Source organism: Urocampus carinirostris, chromosome 2 (assembly GCF_059441175.1).
Source record: "Urocampus carinirostris isolate Australia breed hairy pipefish chromosome 2, RoL_Ucar_1.0, whole genome shotgun sequence".
Lineage (NCBI taxonomy): Eukaryota > Metazoa > Chordata > Actinopteri > Syngnathiformes > Syngnathidae > Urocampus > Urocampus carinirostris.
Window position 1 is genome coordinate 347064 of NC_142350.1, and position 19310 is coordinate 366373.

At 38.3% G+C, this 19310-nt stretch overlaps 1 protein-coding gene across 5 annotated transcripts in view; it reads right to left on the reverse strand.

Annotated features, from left to right (window-relative positions):
• phf14 (PHD finger protein 14) overlaps positions 1 to 19310 on the reverse strand; it is a 115427-nt gene that overhangs the window by 65954 nt on the left and 30163 nt on the right. For all 5 annotated transcript variants that reach the window (XM_088328184.1, XM_088328182.1, XM_088328180.1 and 2 more), the window contains 5 exons: positions 11701 to 11860; positions 8373 to 8484; positions 7515 to 7652; positions 5182 to 5328; positions 4786 to 5056 (listed from right to left, as the gene is read on the reverse strand). In XM_088328184.1, coding sequence (XP_088184310.1) covers positions 4786 to 5056; positions 5182 to 5328; positions 7515 to 7652; positions 8373 to 8484; positions 11701 to 11860 — 828 coding nt within the window. The remainder of the gene's footprint in view (positions 1 to 4785; positions 5057 to 5181; positions 5329 to 7514; positions 7653 to 8372; positions 8485 to 11700; positions 11861 to 19310) is intronic.

Consider the following 19310-nt stretch of genomic DNA (forward strand, 5'->3'; position numbering starts at 1 on the left):
GGCTGGGTATTTTTTGTTTTTTGAGAATATACTGCACCTACTGGTAACTTGTTTGGGATGTAACAATAAAAAATAAAATAAAATCTGAAATATTCTGGTTAATCACACTGCACTGCACTGTATATTTTATTGCAGGTTTTATTTCTCCCAGTCACAATCAAATTTGTGTGTCTTCATTTTTGCATAGTAAAAAACACCTATACAATACAATGTGTAACACACCATAAATTACAGGCTACCGAGCGCACCTGATTAAAAGGTGTTGGTTTGAATTTAGGAACAAAACCCAATTTGGTATTTGTACAAACCTCATAGTATCTTAAGCCACACACCTGGCGCCAACCTTGTGGGGAATTGCTGCGGAAGATTTACGTAACATGTTTTCGGATTTAGTGACCATTCAGATGCCAATTTAAAAAATGAGTGCATATTTACCACTGTGCCTAAAGAAAATGCAAACAAGGGCTGAGTGGCATAAAATGTGAGCCCTATATATCCATACGACAGCGCCAAGACCACTGTACTGTGGAAAATAGTGCCAGATTGCAACACAGAAGTGTATTTTTGTGTTGTCATTGGTCATTCCCGCGTTAATGGACCAAAATCAACTTGCTTGTTATAGTTCCTTAAGGATAAAGGGAAACTTCAGCAACTTGTCATTTTCTCTTTAAAGTCTTTATTACACGTTAACCCTGGTTTGCCAGTTAAGTCCGTTAGGGCTATGATAAAGTGTAGATTTTTTTGATAGATACCTGCCACTGCTGTTCAATTCAGGTGTTTAAATAGAAGACGTATGAAAATAGAAGACGTAATTTGTCTGTGAAAAACAAGATATTGTGAATACATTGAATAATTGAATTATTTACAGTTGAACATCCCATTTTACTCCTGCAGTGTATTATATGAATAATGGTTTTTCAAGAAAGGGTGCCAAAAATGCGATCAGACGTCACCACTGTATTTACTATATGAAGTGAATGCAGTTTGGAAAAGAGAAGCTTGCGGTTTTCTTAGTGCCGCCATGACAAAAAAAGCTGCACCATTTAAAGCGTTTCAAATGTAGCAAATAAGCCGAGGCTTGTAGTCTGGAATTTAGAATAAGTCATTCTGATAAGCCAAGTAAGAAACTGTCAACTAATGTACCCTAAGAAAAATACTAAATTTAATTGGGGCCAGCTGGAGGAGGACATGGTGAGCGCTTTGACCAACAGAGAAAACCAAGTAATGCTAGGAGGGCTGCATGATTTTGGGGGGGAAACATTGCAATTTTTCGTTCCTGTATTAAAATTTTGATTTAATTTTCGATGTTAAAAGTGCATATCTGTGGGTTTTATTTTTTGTAAGTACATAATCATAGTGACTTGCAAACTTACCTCTAAATTACATAATTTCCGACTAAGAGTAAACGACAGTAACACATTAACAACTATAGATCAACGAAAAAAACTAAAATCGCAGTTGAATAAATGTTGTTTTATTATCACTATACAAAAGTGGAACTAAATTGAAAGGCTTCTCCTTTCAGAATAAGAAAGTGATTTAAAGAGTGGCTAGCTAGCTACACGCAGGCATTGAGTAACTGCAACTTCAGCCAGGTCTACGCAATGATTAAAATACAAGTTAAGAATGCAGTTTCTAGAGGTCGACCAATATTTGGGAATTTGACAAATATCAGTATTGGCATATCATGAAGCCGATTAAGCCGATTATAAGCACAAAATCAAGCAAGAGCCGAGCCAAGCCTATTTTTTTCCCTTTCCTGCCTTCTGCCTTTGACGGCCCTGCGCCTTCTTATTGGATAAGCAACCGGGGCGGATCCTTTAAAGCAGAAAATCCCCACAGACTGGAGTGAAAGTTAGGGCTGTTGCAAATATTTTTCATATTCATATTTGCGAATAATTTTCATATTTGTCATTGGCGTCTTTTTTTTCTCTCCACTCCTTTTGTGACAACCCTTGACTGAAATGTCGAATAAATGTCGTTAACATGCAGCAACGCTCACACGGAAGCAGCCAACACCGGGGATGGCCTAATTCAGACAAACCTGCAGAATCTGACTCCCTCTTCACGAGAACGCAAACTCGTATTTTCCTATGCTTCTCAGCTCTCTGGTTCCGATAGAATGAGTGTCGCAATTGTAGATTGTATAATATGTTTATTGAGGAATATTGATTGGTGTGATTTAAACAAAAAGTGATCGATGTCTATATACTGAGTTTATTAAGACATTCATGCAAACATTGCTAACAGTGTAGGCGACCCAATTTGACTAAACGCCATTTTTACTTTTTTACTTTTAACTTCAGAGTTTTGGGGGTGCTAAGCTACCAGTGTATTATTTGCTCTCACTTTTCACCTACAACCACATACAAACATTTCAGTCATTATAGCGTATTAATTCAGTGATTTAAATAAGTAACTAGACAATTCCCGCGGCAATTGTAAGAGTTGTGATTGATCTGGCAGATGTTGGTAGAGAACCGGGAGCGTTGAGTTGTTAGCATTATGAGTTAGCATACATCTTTTAACTTGGAGAGAAGTATTTGTAATTTTTAACTTGTTAGCGGCGCACATAACTGTTAGCATCCTCTCGCTAACATCCACTCTTTGGAATTCACCATATACCCATGGTTAAAGTTAATGTGGGTCGGGCCCCCTCAAGCCACCCTGGACAGTCCCTGCTTAGTCCCTACTACCGCCTGGAAAAGCCTTCGTTTCCATGACTACCCATAGAAATGAATGGGCCCATGTATTCCGGATGGGAGAATCTCAAAATACCTTGCTAAAGCAATCACAACTAATAATAAAAAGATCTCGGGGATTGTATAAGTTAGCAGGCACAACTACATTGCCCTGTGCTTACGGCACTTGGCAATGTAGTTGAGCCTTGCTGAAGCGATCACAACTAATTAATAATAATAAAAAGATCTCGGGGGATTATATTAGTTGTGCATGCCTCGCACAACTTTTGCCCTGTGCTTACAGCACTTGGCAATGTAGTCGTGCCTTGCTGAAGCAATCACAACTAATAATAATAAGAAAACGGGGGATTATATTAGTTGTGCTTGCTTCGCACTTGGCAATGTAGTCGTGCCTTGCTGAAGCAATCACAACTAATAAATATTGAAACAATCAATAAATAATCAACGTCCATGTTTTATTACCAAGAAGATAAAAATTCAGTATAAAATAATCAGTACCAATTAATATTTTTAACAGTCAACGGTTTATAGATAATCCATCAAAATTGGATGAATCAAATGGACTGAACCAATTCAAAGCAGAGGAGTGTTTCTGGCAATGCAGTGTTCACATTTTTGTTTTTGTTTTTATCCAGCGTTTTCATCATATTCAAGCTTATCCTGTCCCATAGTAAGTACAAGAGAGTTTTAAAAATGCTGTAACTTTTGGGGGTGCGTGGGTTGAATTTGGGGATGCCTGAGCCCCCGAAAAACAGGCTGATTACGACCACGACTTGAAGTACATAAGTAGGCTTTATACAGCGTACTATATTAGCCATACCAGCTCAGTAGCCTAGATGGTAGTGTGCCCGCTTTGAGACTGGGAGGTCGCTGGTTCGCGCCTCGACCGAGACATACCTAATTGGTATAATGGCGGCGCCCTCTGGCTGCGGCTGCATCGACTCGCTACAACGGGTCAGATGTATCGACATTTCGTTCTGTGTACATTGTTACAAAGAATGACAATACAAAGGAAATTATTATTATTATTATTATTATATTGTAATACATGTTTACGGCGTGCTTTAAGTCAAGTCAAGTCATTTTTATTTGTATAGCCCTTGATCACAAAGAGTCTCAAAGGGCTTCACATGTTATTACACACGAGCAGTTTAGGTTATTCATATGCTATAGAGTAGAAATGAGTTTAAAGCCTTTTTGTAATGCATTTTTTATTGCACGTAGTTTCTCACTGATTGATGAAACCAGGGCACCATTGTGACTGAGACCCTGGTTTTATTGGATTTTCCTGTGTAAACCACACTTATTAGTCGTGTGAAAGTGAAAGTTTAGTCATGTTAGTTAAGTTGAAATTACTATTTATTTACTGTAAAAGTCTTCAGTGTGCTATTAATTTTTTATTATATATATTATAGCAAATATGCTTTCTTTCTTTTTGCCTAATTAAAATTGTATTCCGGCTATTTTTAAGCTTTTACAGCAAATGTATATCGGTGCCAAACATCGGTTATCGGCCTCCTCTTAATACTCATAATCGGTATTGGTATCGGACTTGAAAAACCCATATCAGTCGATTCCTGGCAGTTTCCCACGAGCTGTAGCGCCAGGTCATTCATTTCAAGAGTAATGGATCTGGCGTTGGTGACTAGCATAGCTTGGCAGGGTGGCTTGGAAGAGCCAAGCAGCTGTAGTACTACGCCAGACCTTTCTCTCCTGACGCCGCCTCAGTTGATTCCAACATACAGAGCACGGGCTGGTAATCACTGTTACCTTGCGCTCTTCTGACTTCAGAGTCCAATTTAATTAATGAAAAACGCCCACTATCTGATTGACAGCATACACCAGCCCATCACGTCGCGAAAACACTGGATGCAAACATTGCCTCACTTTTATTTGCTGGTGTCATTAAAGTTACCTCTCAAGCACTTAATCACTAAAAAACATGGAACTTGAAAATCCTTGAAAAAGAAACGCTGTGTCTTGCGATTACACAATCGCAACACGTGACGTTGGGATATCCATTACATTATGGTTAATAGTGTAGCCGTAATTGCTAGTTTTTTCGGTTCTTAAATTTCCTTACCTAAGTAGTAATTGACAAAGTCTGCAGTGAGGGCAGGTTGTTTGTGTTTCCGACGTCCATCCATGCTCGCATTGGTGTCAGACATGTCTACAGGGAAAATATCTGTGCTGATCCCCATTAGCTCTGCTTTTCTCATTAACTTCCTGATGGCTGATGCACTTGAGGTAAGAGGGCGTGGAAGCTTCTCTCTTGGAACCCAAGCTTGAGGTCGGGTGTTCCTTGAAAGTTCTGCTTTTGTGCGGTATTGTGTAAGGCGGGTTGTGATTCGGGCCTGTGGGTGCAGATAAATTCGGAATTAATCATTAGTGGGAAGAAACACGTGCGAGTAAAGCACAGTAGGTAGTAGTTGTATCTATTCTGCTGGCCTAAATCAACACGAAGCATGTGTCATCTTACCTGAGCTTCAGATGTGAGCTGTTTCTCCCTTTCTAGCAGGGAAACCTTACAGTAGGACTGCAAAGCCAAGTAGTTTTTTCTTTTCCACTTCCTATCAAAGCGATCTGCATGCTGTTTGCAGTAGGCAAAGAATGGATCGGCAATATCCTGTAAGATCACCAAACATTTCAATGTTACCAATGTATTGTTTTTACTGGTGTTAGGCAGAATCCTAAAACTCTCTTTGCATGCCATTAATTCATTATCTAAAATCTCAAATCTTCCGCCCAAAATATTGAGAAACTAAACATAGACAAAAGGCCGTTTTATATGTTCAACACACGCGTCGATGTTAGCCTGCCAAGCTAGCAAAGCTTACACAATTGCAATTCATATTCCCGGTGGTGACTCAAGCTTCAAATGTGCGACAACCTCCCTCCAAGGCAGGCATGCCGCTACTGCCAGTAACGCCTGGGATACCACAGTGGTTCTTGCATCTCTTCCTTTGACTAAGGGGTAAGAAATCCAAAATGTTGAGAGAAGCATATAAAAAACAAAAAACAACCAAAAAAAAAACATTTGTATGGAGCCTCACAAAAGTAAAAGCCTTATATGAATTGTATAATGAATGCAACAAATTGTGTATGTATCCATATTAGCCTACTATCTTTATGACTCAGTTGGATAAAGCACAGCCTATGGCAAATTATGCACCATGTGAGTACTCCATTGTAGGATACTTACTCAAGTTTAACTCAATTACAATATTAATAAAGTACAGTATATTGCATTGCGTTGATGAAATCAACGCAATGCAATAAAGGAATCCAATGTTTGATGCCATTTTTATTTTGAGGATGAAAAAAAACACAAAATGGAACGAGCATATTGTGCCGCTTATCTAGACAACATAGTGCCTTAAAACACAGCAAGTATTCATAGAAATAAAACAGCAGCCGTTTGAAAAGCTAAAAAAAATCAAATGAACACAATATTTTTTCCTAGTCTTTGTGAGGTTTTTGCATACCCGCAGCAGCAAAATGGCCGACAGTTATATCAGCTTGCTATAGGTAAAGATAGATAGATAGATAGATAGATAGATAGATAGATAGATAGATAGATAGATAGATAGATAGATAGATAGATAGATAGATAGATAGATAGATAGATAGATAGATACTGAATAATCCCCGTAGGCAAAATTCACACTTCCAGCAGTCTACCCCGTTGTTTATTAACAGATTAACAAAATGCCCTAAGATCATGTTGATTAAAATAAATGCTAAGTTCTCGACCTATGAGTATTTTTTAAAAATGCGTGTTTATATGATAGTTTGTGTATTTGTGCACATTATTCAAATCGTTTTTTTACCAGTAGGAGGCACAAAATAGTACAGACTCACCCTTGAAAACACAAGTCCTTTGGCATTTTTATACAGCAAGCATCCTTATTAGAGTGCAGGAAGAATATGATATCTATAATAGTATAGAGACACCACTTTTTTTCAGACCCGCCCCACTAGCCATTTTCTGGCTCCGCCCCTGCAACAGAGGACTTATTTGGCATTTAGGACCAGGTGCGACCACTAATGACAACAACATAAAAAGACAGGTCTGTGTTTCAATCTGGTGCTATTTTCAACAGTATGGTTGTCCTGGGGCTGTCGTCTATAAATATAGGGTTCACATTTTACACAATGCAGCCCTACTGATGTTTTCTTTCAAAACAGTGGTAAACATGTGCTTGTCTATGTAAAAGTAATGCAGCTGTAGGATGGCAGCAGGTGTGTGGGGGCACAGCGCCATTTCATTCTGCAGCCAAAGGCGTCAACACCAAATTCCCCATCCGGTTGACGCCAGTTATACACAAAGAAAGAAAAAAAATGACTTAAATTCGCTCATTTCTATGGCTGTTTAAGCCAGCACCTTAAAATCTGGCGGGGCTTGCGCAAAAACAAAAGTTAATCCCTAAATATGATTATGCGGCTTGTAATCAGGTGTGAGCTGTAAACTGGAATTTAGAGTATGTATGAAATGAGTCAGTCTAATTGGGCAGTAATATCTGTGTCAAAATATCTTGTGCTTACTTTGGTAGATTACTACAGGCAAAAAGGGAGTGTGGATAGATGAAGTTTGTTTTCACGTGACTCGTGTACATGTCTGGCCTGATACCCATTGTAGACTAATCCATATTAAGGATGTGGATTCCTTTTAATGAAAAATTTACCAAACACTGCCGTTTTAATCCCGAAATTATTCACAGGTGGAAAATTAAAGATTTGGTCTGTTATCATAAAACTAATTGAGAACCTGTACATAAATTATTTTTTTCGAAATACAAAAGATTTCTCAACCTCTTCTGCAGCAGCTTCTGACAAGAGGCCCTCTCTCTGCGCACAAGTGACATGAAAGTAGGACCGACACATTCCTGCATCGCAGCTGATGCATACACCAGTTCTTCCAAAGCGGTCATCTTCACAGAAACTGCATTCCTAAAACAAAACATAAATAACATGTTATTATTATCAAAGAAAAAAAACATGTTTTGGTTGGATTTTTCAATAGCAATTTCTAAAATATAATGAAAATAAACCTTATATTTACAACAAAAGTCCATTAATAATTTTGTTTATTTTGAGTATTTTCTCCACTTTGGAACCAATAACTGATTTGTGGTGATATGTTTCACTTGTGCACTAACCATTTAGCGGGCATCAACAATAAAGTTTGCTAAATCTATTTTAACATATAAAAATGGAAGCATTTCAAAATGCATATTTATTATTTATTTTTTATTATTATGGAACTATCATGATACATAGCTTTCACAACAAACCTACTACGATTTGAAAATATACAACTAGACAATTCCCGCGGCAATTGTAAAAGTGGTGATTGATCTGGAAGATGATCCCGGTATGTATTTATAACCCCGGTTGTTAGCCCTTTGAGTTAGCATAAAGTTTTTAACTCAGAGAGATGTTTCTGTCATTTTTTAATTGGTTCTGTGGGGGTTCTTTTTTTTTTAGTATAACCAGTACAATAACCAAACTCCTATTTTTTAAATTACGCTGGATGGCATTAGTGTTTTCATATTTGAGATGCATGTAGATGAGAGTCAGAATTACATCTCAGCTAACAATATATTTTTTTTCTATTTTGAAATTGAAATTGTTTTATAGTACTGGATATTATAATGGAAAAATACTTGCCTTGGCCCCATATTTTGAATAATTCATCTCAGTGAGAGTCACAGGTCGTAGTTTATCAATGTCTCCAAACGCAACCCCGGGAACATAAAGTGCACATACTACATGGACCCATCTGAAAGAACAAATTCAACATGATTCAACCATGAAAAGAAAGTGTATGACAAAAATAGAATAACTTGATTTGTGAATTACTTATTGATTTAGTCTAGTCGGATCTCCCACTCCGGGTGATATGCCATTATATTTTAAAATCAATATGGAAGAATATATATGCCGTTCAACTTCTTTGAAAACCCCTTAATTTGAAGCTTGATCAATCCTTGTGCTCACATTTATACACTTACTAAACACATTAAGTACTTCCTGAAAGACTTGGCAAATATTCTTACCGATGTCGAGCTGGAATGTGACGTTATATTTGGTTTTCTGTAGTTAAATTCTTTTTTAGTCAGATTCAATTGTGATTTGACTACCAAACACTGTTAAAATGATGCATGAATTAATTAATGACAAAGAGTTGATATTCCAGATATATAGCATCAAAAGTGTGTTTTGTGGGGGACAACGTTCTCCTAAAGGCCTTTGCTTCAACCAGTCATTCCTTTTTCTCTTCTTTTTGATTTTTGCAGTGATGTTTGTTGCAACATTCCTGAAAAGAATGTACAAACATGAAAAGAAAAATACAGTCAGGAGCCGGCCTATTCAGTAAGAGGGAAGAGGACTGTCTCAGAAAATTAGAATATTGTGATAAAGTTCTTTATTTTCTGTAATGCAATTGAAAAAACAAAAATGTCATACATTCTGGATTCATTACACATCAACTGAACTATTTCAAGCCTTTTATTATTCGAATATTGCTAATTTTGGCTTACAGCTGAAAAAAACTCAAAAATCCTATCTCAAAATATTAGAATACTTCCTCAGACCAAGTAAAAACTAATTTAATAACAGCAAAACTAAATCAAACATTTGGAAATGTCCATTGATGCACTCAGTACTTGGTTGGGAATCCTTTTGCACGGATTACTGCATCTATCCGGCATGGCATGGAGGCAATCAGCCTGTGGCATTGCTGAGGTGTTATTGATGCCCAGGATGCTTCGATAGCGGCATTCAGCTAATTTGCATTTGTAGGTCTGGTGTCTTTCATCTTCTTCTTAACTATACCCCACAAATTCTCGATGGGGTTCAGGTCAGGGGAATTAGCAGGCCAATCAAGGACAGTGATGCCATGGTCAGTGCACCAGTCACTGGTGGTTTTGGCACTGTGGGCAGGTACCAGATCATGCTGGAAAATGAAATCCTCATCTCCATAGAGCTTTTCAGCAGATGGAAGCATGTAGTGCTCTAAAATCTCTTGGTACACAGTTGCATTTACTCTGGACTTGATGAAACACAGTGGACCAACACCAGCAGCTGACATGGCTCCCCAAACCATTGCTGACTGTGGGAACTTCACACTGGATTTCAAGCAACTTGGATTTTGCTCGTCTCCAGCCTTTCTCCAGACTCTGGCGCCTTGACTTCCAAATGAAATGCAAAACTTGCTTTCGTCTGAAAAGAGGACTTTGGACCACTCTGCAACTGTCCAGTGCTTCTTCTCCATAGCCCAAGTCAGACGCTTCTTCCGTTGTCTTGAGTTCAGAAGTGGCTTGACCATGGGAATACGGCTATTGTAGCCCATTTCCCGGACACGTCTGTGAACTGTGGCTTTTGATACCTGGACTCCAGCTTCAGCCCACTGTCTTTGAAGCTCCCCCAAATTCTGGAAGCGGCTCTTCTTCACAATTTTGTTAAGGCTGCGGTCATCTCTCTTGGTTGTGCAGCGTTTCCGGCCACATTTTTCCCTTCCAACAGACTTTTTGTGGATATGCTTTGAAACTGCACTCTGTGAACAGCCTTCTCTTTGAGAAATTTCTTTTTGTGTCTTACCCACCTGATGGAGGGTATCAATGATGGTCCTCTGGACAGCAGTCAGATCAGCAGTCTTCCCCATACTTGTGATTTAGTTTACTGAAACAAGCTGAGTGTTTTTAAGGCTCAGGAAACCCTCGCAAGGTGTTTCGAGTTAATTAGATGATTCAGGTGATTAGTTGAATAGCCTACTTGTATACTTTTTTATGATATTCTAATATTTTGAGATAGAATTTTTAAGTTTTCTTAAGCTGTAAGCCAAATTCAATATTAAAATAATAAAAGGCTTGAAATAGTTCAGTTGATGTGTAATGAATCCAGAATGTATGACATTTTTGTTTTTTTAATTGCATTACAGAAAATAAAGAACTTTATCACAATATTCTAATTTTCTGAGACAGTCCTGTATATACATTCAGGCCAATTCAACAGTGATAATATAGGTATAATTATCTGGAAATAAAGAGTATAGTGGAAAAAGTATTGGGGAAAAAAGTTAGAGTTGCCCAGCGCTAAACCAAAAAAAAAGATATCCTAACACAAAGTAATTATGTATACCTAGCCATTATCCATCATCTGCACTGATTATCCTCAGTAGGGATGTGGGGGTGCTGAAGCCCATTCCAGCCATCTTCAGGCAGTGAGCAGGGGACACCCCGAACTGGCTGCCAGCCAGTCGCAGGGCTCACAGAGACAGACGACTCACTCGCTCATTCACACCTGGGAGCAATTTGAACCGGCCAATTAACCTGACATGCATGTTTCTGAATGTGGGAGGAAACCGGAGTACCCAGAGGAAACCCACGCAAGCACAGAAAGAGCATGCAAACTCCACACAGGAAGGTTCGACCTCATGACTTCAGAACTGTGCGGCGCACAAGCTAACCACTGCTCCGCAGTGCTGCCTGTAATTATGTATACAATCAAAACAAATACTTCAAAATGAAAATGCAATGGGGACATTTTAACTATATTAATAGGTTCAGGCTCCTTCAATACCAACAGACTTTAATTTGGTCTCACTAATTTTCAAATGCAGACTGAAGCCAAAGTCCAACAAGAGATCCACATATCTAGCATATAACCACTTCACTGTTTAATTTGCTGTATTTTCCGTGCTCTACTGAAGTAGTAAATTTGGGTGCAGGCTAGCTAAGGAGCATTATCAGTGATAACGTGGCTAGAGTCTTTACGCTTTACATAACACACTATTTTCTCTTATTCGCCTTATTTCGCTTTTTTTCCGCTTCCTCCTCTCCCTTATCCCTAAGTCAATTTTCTCTTCTGCAACTGAACGTAAGTACAGTTCAGATAACCTTTGGCAGACTATACCATGTGTATTTGATTCTGAATGCATTTCATTTTCTACCTGAAATGGCACCTCTCCTATGGGTTGTCCTGCCACCATACATACCTCCCAGCATCTGTTTCTTTGAAGATACCATCCTGGTTGGGGCAAAGCTCACAGCTTGGCATAACTCCATTCTTACAAGCGTCACAAAACCAAGGTTCCGTTGAGTTTTCTGATGCCGAGCTCATTATTGAGTCACTCTCCCCATCGACACCATAACACCCTGAAAATGCAATGTTTTTTATTCAAGCAATTAAAAGGCAACACTTTCCATTTGACTTTGTACACAAAGAATAATTGCTTTGAATTTTCCATGTATGTAAAAATAAATTTTGTAGTTATCCTAACTCATCATTAGCAAAAACGTGTATCCGTGCCAAAATAATATCAGTTGCATATACAACAGCAGATCCACCTCTCAATTAGAAAAACAAGTCAAAATCAGACTAATATTAGCCCCTACATGTTACTGTTGTCAATGATCCACACTCCCGTTGTCAATATTTTCTTTACAAAATATTGACTGTCAGCAATTTCAGTTAAATATTTTCCGAACTCGTCACAGTTTTTTTTCATAGTTTTGCCGGGGGTGCGACCTATACTTTGGTGAGACTTAAATGTGAAATTATCAACCCCTTCATGTTCCGTCGGACATCTGACAAACAAATCTGTAGGATGTCACTAATCAAACAATATGTCATGCCACATATCATTGGAATGCTTAAACTCTTGGGATTCAAGATATGATGACCATCTCAAAATATACTCATCACACAATTACCCTGCCCCCTTTAGTTCAATGTCCGCAAAAACTACTTTATTACATCCAGGACAATTAAGAGAATCCAACGGTGTAAATGTTTTACTCCAAAAGACACGATAATGCCAACAGATAAAAATCATCCTAAGAGCACTTCTACTTTATCATTTAGTTACATTTGAGGTGCTGGCTAAATGTTGTATTAAAGAAACTAAGGTATTTAGCGGCCGCAATATTTGCACTGGCATAATTTTGGAGCTCTCTGACCTTCTTTCACGAGTAGTTGCGTCGTTTCCTTGAAATAAAGGCCACTCATGAATGAGTTAAATGCTACCCTGGCTAGTGTCCTGGATTCCGTGGCGCCCCTACGGCCTAAATCACGACCTAAAAGACGCACGCCTTGGTTTACTGATGAAACGAGATCGCTTAAACAGGACTGCAGAAAATCTGAAAGAAAATGGCACGCTACCAAGTTTGAGATTTTCCATAAAACCTGGTGTGACAGCTTGTTAAAGAATAAAGCAGCCCTTGCCTCTGCAAAATCAGCCTATTTTTAAAAGGTGATTGCGGCACAAAAGAATAACCCCAAAATCCTTTTCGACATTGTAGCATCGCTAACGAGGCAACAGATTATTTCAGATAGTTCTACCCATTCAGCCCAAGACTTTATGGTCTTCTTTATTAAGAAGAATCAACGCATACGGGTAGAGATTTCTAAAGAAAATACGTCACATATTAAAAGTATGAACATTATAGATGCGCGACAGGTGGCTGCCCAGGGATTTTTTTCACGATTTAGTGATCTGTCACTTGATAATCTTACACAGGTGGTGAGTACAGCCAAACCGAATACTTGTTTGGTTGTTTGTTTGGAATTACACCCCCCCTGAGATTCGATCTGCAACCTCAGTGGAAATGTTTGAATCTAAGCTTAAAACACACTTCTATTCGATAGCATATGAATAACACATATTGTATGTTGACATTATCTGTCCATTATTTGTTATTGCAACATCCATTGCAGCCTGGTCATTCTGGAGGGGGATTACCTCATGTGCAGTCCCTTCTCAAGGTTTCTTCATTTTCCTTATGTTGAGGTTTTTGAGTTTTTCCTTGCCCTCGTGTAGGTTTTAGAGAATGGTGTAATAATAATATGTGGTCTATGCAGCCCTTTGAGACTATTTGTGATTAAGGGCTATACAAATAAACATGAGTTGACTTGACTTGCTTCATTGGACGCCTGTAGTTATCCATTCGTTTTGCTCAAAAACTCCCCTTTCAAAAAAACAGACTCGTAAAATGATTCCCAATATGGCTGTTGACCTCTGATCTTTCAATTGACACCACTCAAAAGCAAGGCTGTACTTCACGGTCCACAGCCTGCATTAGCCTATACCAGCCGGTTTGATAAAACGGAGATCACCTCCTGTAGTTCCAAATATATTAAGCTAGATGTAACCAAATGGAATGATGATTCACACATTTGCGAGCAAATGAAATTCCCAACTTAATTGTATGTGATTTTCTGGGGGTCTTTTCAAATCACAGCCGAAATTTAACGCACACAAGGCAATTCGTCATTACTTTGCGCAGCATTATTACATGCAAATAAGCACAATCATTCATTTAACTTCTGGAAATAATATTCAAACATTTACAACTCTTTCATAATGTCTAAAATATTGGCCAAAGTAAAATACACATTTGCAAAGGTTTTAGTGTTGTAACCTTCCCTTAAAAAATGTGTAAAAAACAATATTTAGATTTTCAGATTGTGATCAAATATGACAAGGTACCAGGTGAGGCGTCAAGCTATTGTCTCACCTGTTTTCTAGCTAAGATGCCTGCCCATGCTACACATCTGCAGGAATTTATAAAAAAAAAAAAATCAGGCAAGAAAATAAACCTTCTACTTCGGTGTGTTTCAACTCAGATTACTTAAACTTGCAGTGATTATTTCAGTTTGGGACAAGACTTTAGAGTATTACCAATAAAGGGACCAAATATGTCTATATTCACCAAATGGTTCAAGAACAGCATTCATTTTACTTTTGGTACGTCTTGGATTGGGATTTAAGGCAAAATTTACAGAAATGTTTAGGGGTTGACAAGCTATTTTACCATTAAGTTTTAAATTTATATTATCGATACTGTACATATTTTCACGTTTCGTAGAAAACCGCTAGAGGGCGCTAGTCTATGTTGATATATTCAACATTGCCCTGTTTTGTGGGTTGACATTTTTTATAGCGGAAGGAGGTAACGGCCAATCGTTGACCTCCCGAGTAAAAGTAACATGGAGGATGAATATTTTGTTGGATATAGAGAATTGGATGGAAGCTGATATTTTGGCATGCATGTTTTTTTATGCTACATTTATCTGAGTAACTCCTAACATGTTATGTTGTTACTGACGTAATTTAGATATGCACGTTCATGTAACATTAGTATACACCAGGGGTCAGCAACCTATGACACGTGTGCCAACAATGGCACGCGAGGGGTTAACCAGTGGTACGGGAGCGCCCCGCAAAATTATAGTGATTAATTCTATTTTAAAAATGTGCATTTTTACCTGAAATTTAGACATTTTCACTTGCGAGCCATGTTATTAGGAGGCTTTACTGTAGAGCCCCTTCTCTGCTCCGTGTATAAGTGTGTGTCTGCACTGCGCCGAGGAGAGGAGAGATCCGTGTTTTAACCCAGCCAGCATCATGCCTCGAGAACATTGTACTTCGCACAGCAAGTGTTAAACGTCATTACGAGACGCAACATGAACATGAATTCAAGGAGGAGTCTGACATGGCGGAGACATTAAAACGCACTGTGTTCAGGTACGGCAAACAAACAGAGACCCTAAAAATCTTTGTCACTGCTAAAAACACCACCACTGGAGCAAGCTATCACATTGCTCACTGCATAGCAAAGCACAGAAAGCCATTTACTGATGCCGAATATTTTAAAGAAGTGTGTGTGTGCGTGTATGCGTGTGTGCGCACGCATGCCTTCTGCTTTGCTGCTGTTATTTCACGTTTTGATACTTTCTGCAACAAGATATCATTGATAAATAGTATGGTAGCTGTCCATAGCACTTGTTTTTTGATTGTAGTTCATTGTTAATAAAGAATGGTTGATTCTGGTTAATTCTAGTGGCAAAAAGATGAAGTCATGGATGGCTACAGGCCTTTCCACCTGCTATTCACATTCATTTTTTAATTGAGAAAAAAGTCGAAGATAAATTCGTCAGTTATACCAGTGTTTTTCAACCAGTGTGCCGGGGCACACTAGTGTGCCGTGAGACCTTGTCTCGTGTGCCGCTGGAATTTGCCCAATTCTATCTTTCCAAAAAAATAAGGCCATTATTCAGTATTTTTACAATCTTCAGACGAGGAACTGTAATAGTCATCAATATCAGAAGATGGCAGTAGATTTTTATGTACTTTTTATGTACTAATTACCTGCTCTTGAGGCAGCACAGTACATTTAATAACTTAATTTGTTTATCAAAGCGGTTTAACATTGCACTGTAAAAAATCAAAACAAAGCATATAATTATTTGTATTTCTTCTTTTTGTATACTAATTATCTGCTCATGAGGTAGTAAAGTGAAATATTTGACATAACTTCATTTTCAAACATTTTCGACGGACGGTGTGCCTCGGAACTTTTTTATAAATAAAAGTGTACCTTGGTTCAAAAAGGGTTTAAAAACACTGAGTTATATGATTAAAATGTATATCCATGTTGAATATTTGGACTGCTGTAAAATTACAGCTCTGTTGGATATTGAAAAAATTCTGTGGGAGTCATTAATCTTGGTGTGGCACACTGATTTACAACAACATTTGAAAGTGGCACTCCACACCAAAAAGGTTGCTGACCCCTGGTATACACTAAATTTTATTTTTATTTTGCATTGCCTTTCAAGATGGTAAGTATACAGTGGGACCTTGGTTATCGCGGTTAATGGGGACCAAAACCACGCGCGATAAGTGAAAATCCGCGAAGTAGCGGTGCACCTTTAAAAAAAAAAAAAAAAATATATATATATATATATATATATATATATATATATATATATTTTTTTTTTTTAATTATTATTATTTTTTTAGACCCGGTTAATGGGGACCAAAACCACCCACGAAAAGTGAAAATCTGCAAAGTAGCGACGCCCCTTCAAAAATGCTTAAATTATTTTATTCTATTATTGATAGCTCTGAACCCGCGAACGTGGAACCACGAAGTAGCGACACCCCTTCAAAAATGCTTAAAAAATTTTTTTAAAAAGGTTTTTTTTTAAATTATTATTTTCTTTTATTATTATTATTATTTTTTAGACCTGCGAAGCTCTGAACCCGCGAACATGGAACCACGAAGTAGCGAGGTCCCACTGTATTTCCATGTATGTTTTGGGTTTTATCAATTAACTTCAATTGACTTATACTCCAAGTAAGAATAATGTGGGTTTTTTCCCTTGTTTATTATGCAGTTTTGGCTGGTAAGACTCATACTTCGGAGAGACTTTGAGTACGTAAAATACGTTACTTAAACAAAAGCAGGCAGGTGCATACATTTGACCATATAAAACAGAAACTTGTAATCAATCATTGATGGATCCTCCTTTTGCAGGAATAAAAGCCTGTTAAAACTTTCTATAGCTTTCAACGAAGGTCTGGATGCTGGCTGAACTAAAAATTGCATCTGCTCTGTAAGGCCGGACTGAAACCAGATTACCGTTTCTAATAGATAGTTCCGTTATTATGTTCACGAATGTAAGTCAGTGAATTATTAAAAATGACAATTGATAAATGTTTCTAATTATTTTTAATTCAAATAATTATAAGGTGTATCTTTCAGAAATTGGATTTAAGAAATGTTAATGCCAATTAAGAACTTATTTTTAGAATAATAAGTTATGTTCCTTTTAAATATTTAAGGATCCATGGAAACCATGATACTGAAACCAAGCTGGCTTGCCCAAAATTACCTTAGCATACCTCAAGGGACACAGTTTGTGGCATGTGGGCGTAAAAAGCTTTTGCCGCAAAACTCTCTCGTCCAGCAACTCCTTTTGCAAAGTGCACTCACAGTGAGGAAAATAAGTATTTGAACACCCTGCTATTTTGCTATTTCTCCCACTTCGAAATCATGAAAGGGGTATGACATTTTTATCGTAGGTGCATTGTCCACTCTGAGAGATACACTAAAATGAAAAATCAATAAATCACAGTGCATGTTTTTTTAAGGATTTATTTGTATGATAGAGCTGCAAATAAGTATTTGAACACCTGTGTATAATCTAGAATTCTGACCCTGAAAGACCTGTTAGTCTGCCCATTAGAAGTCCACCTGCACTCCATGTTTCATCCTGAATCAGATGCACCTGTTAGAGGTCATTAGCTGCATGAAGACACCTGTCCACCCCATACAATCAGTAAGACTAACTTGTAACATGGCAAAGACAAAAGAGGTGTCCAAAGACACCAGAGACAAAATCTAATTCAACCATTACTTCTTCATGGATCTTGCGGGTCAACCGACGCCTGAAACTCAACACACTCAAACCTTCATATGGCTGGAAAGGGCTACGGAGCTATTGCCAAGCAGCTTGGTGAAAAAAGGTCCACTGTTGGAGCAATCGCTAGAAAATTGAAGAAACTAAACATGACGGCCAATCTCAATCGGAGTGGAACCCAATGCAAGATATTTACTCGTGGGGTCTCAATGATTCTATGGAAAGTCAGGAATCAGCCCGGAACGACACAACAGGAGTTAGACAATGAGTAATGTGATCAAAATTTCTTGTCTTAGTTAAAAGCCTCGCTCAGCATTTTGTGCACATCCATTATTTTATCTCAGTGATGCAGGCCTCCATATTTCCACAGTTAAGTGTGGCAGATTCCTCCATCGGAAGATACAGTTGAGTGTCATCTGCGTAGCAATGGAAACTGATATTATAATTGTGAATGATATCACATAATGGAAGAATGTAAATGCTGAAAATAAGGGGGCCAAGTACTGAACCCTGCGGAACACCGCAGGTAACACTAAAGGGCTCAGATGTCATTTCACCATATTTAACACAGTGCGTCCTATCAGAGAGGTAGGATCTGAACCATAAGAGGACGGTTCCTGAGAGACCAATCCATTTTTCCAACCGTTCCAGTAAGATATTATGGTCCAAGGTTTCAAAGGTCCAGCAGCAGCAAGAGTGATGAAGCGCCGGAGTCCATTGCCAGTAGAAGATCATTGGTTTACCTTCATCAGGGCTGTCTCAGTAGAGTGGTTAGCTCTGACTGCTGACTGCATAGATTCAAAAAGATTGTTCTCGGATATAAAATTGTTGGCTGCTGTGCCACAACTTTTTGAAGTACTTAAAAAAAACGGTAAGTTTGACTCAGGTCTATCAATACATAAGCTTTCTGGATCAAGGTTGGGTCGTTTAAGTGTAGGTTTAACAACAGCGGACTTAGAAGCCGCTGGAACTATACCTGAGGAAAGTGATATGTTTATAATATTCAGAACCGAAGGGCAAGGACCCCAAAAATACCTTTAATCAGCGAACCCGGAAACGGGTCAAAAAGGCAAGTAGTCAGTTTGGCCGTATTCACCACCTGTTTAAGATTATCAAGTGACAGATCACTAAATCGGGAAAAATCCCTGGACAGCCACTATGTCACGCATCTATAGATTTCAGACCTTTAATATGTGTTGCATTAAATTTCTTCCCGTATGCATTGAATCTTCTTATTAAAGAAGACCTTTAAGTCATGGGCTGAACGGGTAGAATGATCTGGAATAATCTGTTGCCTCGTTAGCGATGCTACAGTGTCCAAAAAGATTTTGGGGTTATTCTTTTGTGCCGCAATCACCTTCGAAAGATAGGCTGATTTTGCAGAGGCAAGGGCTGCTT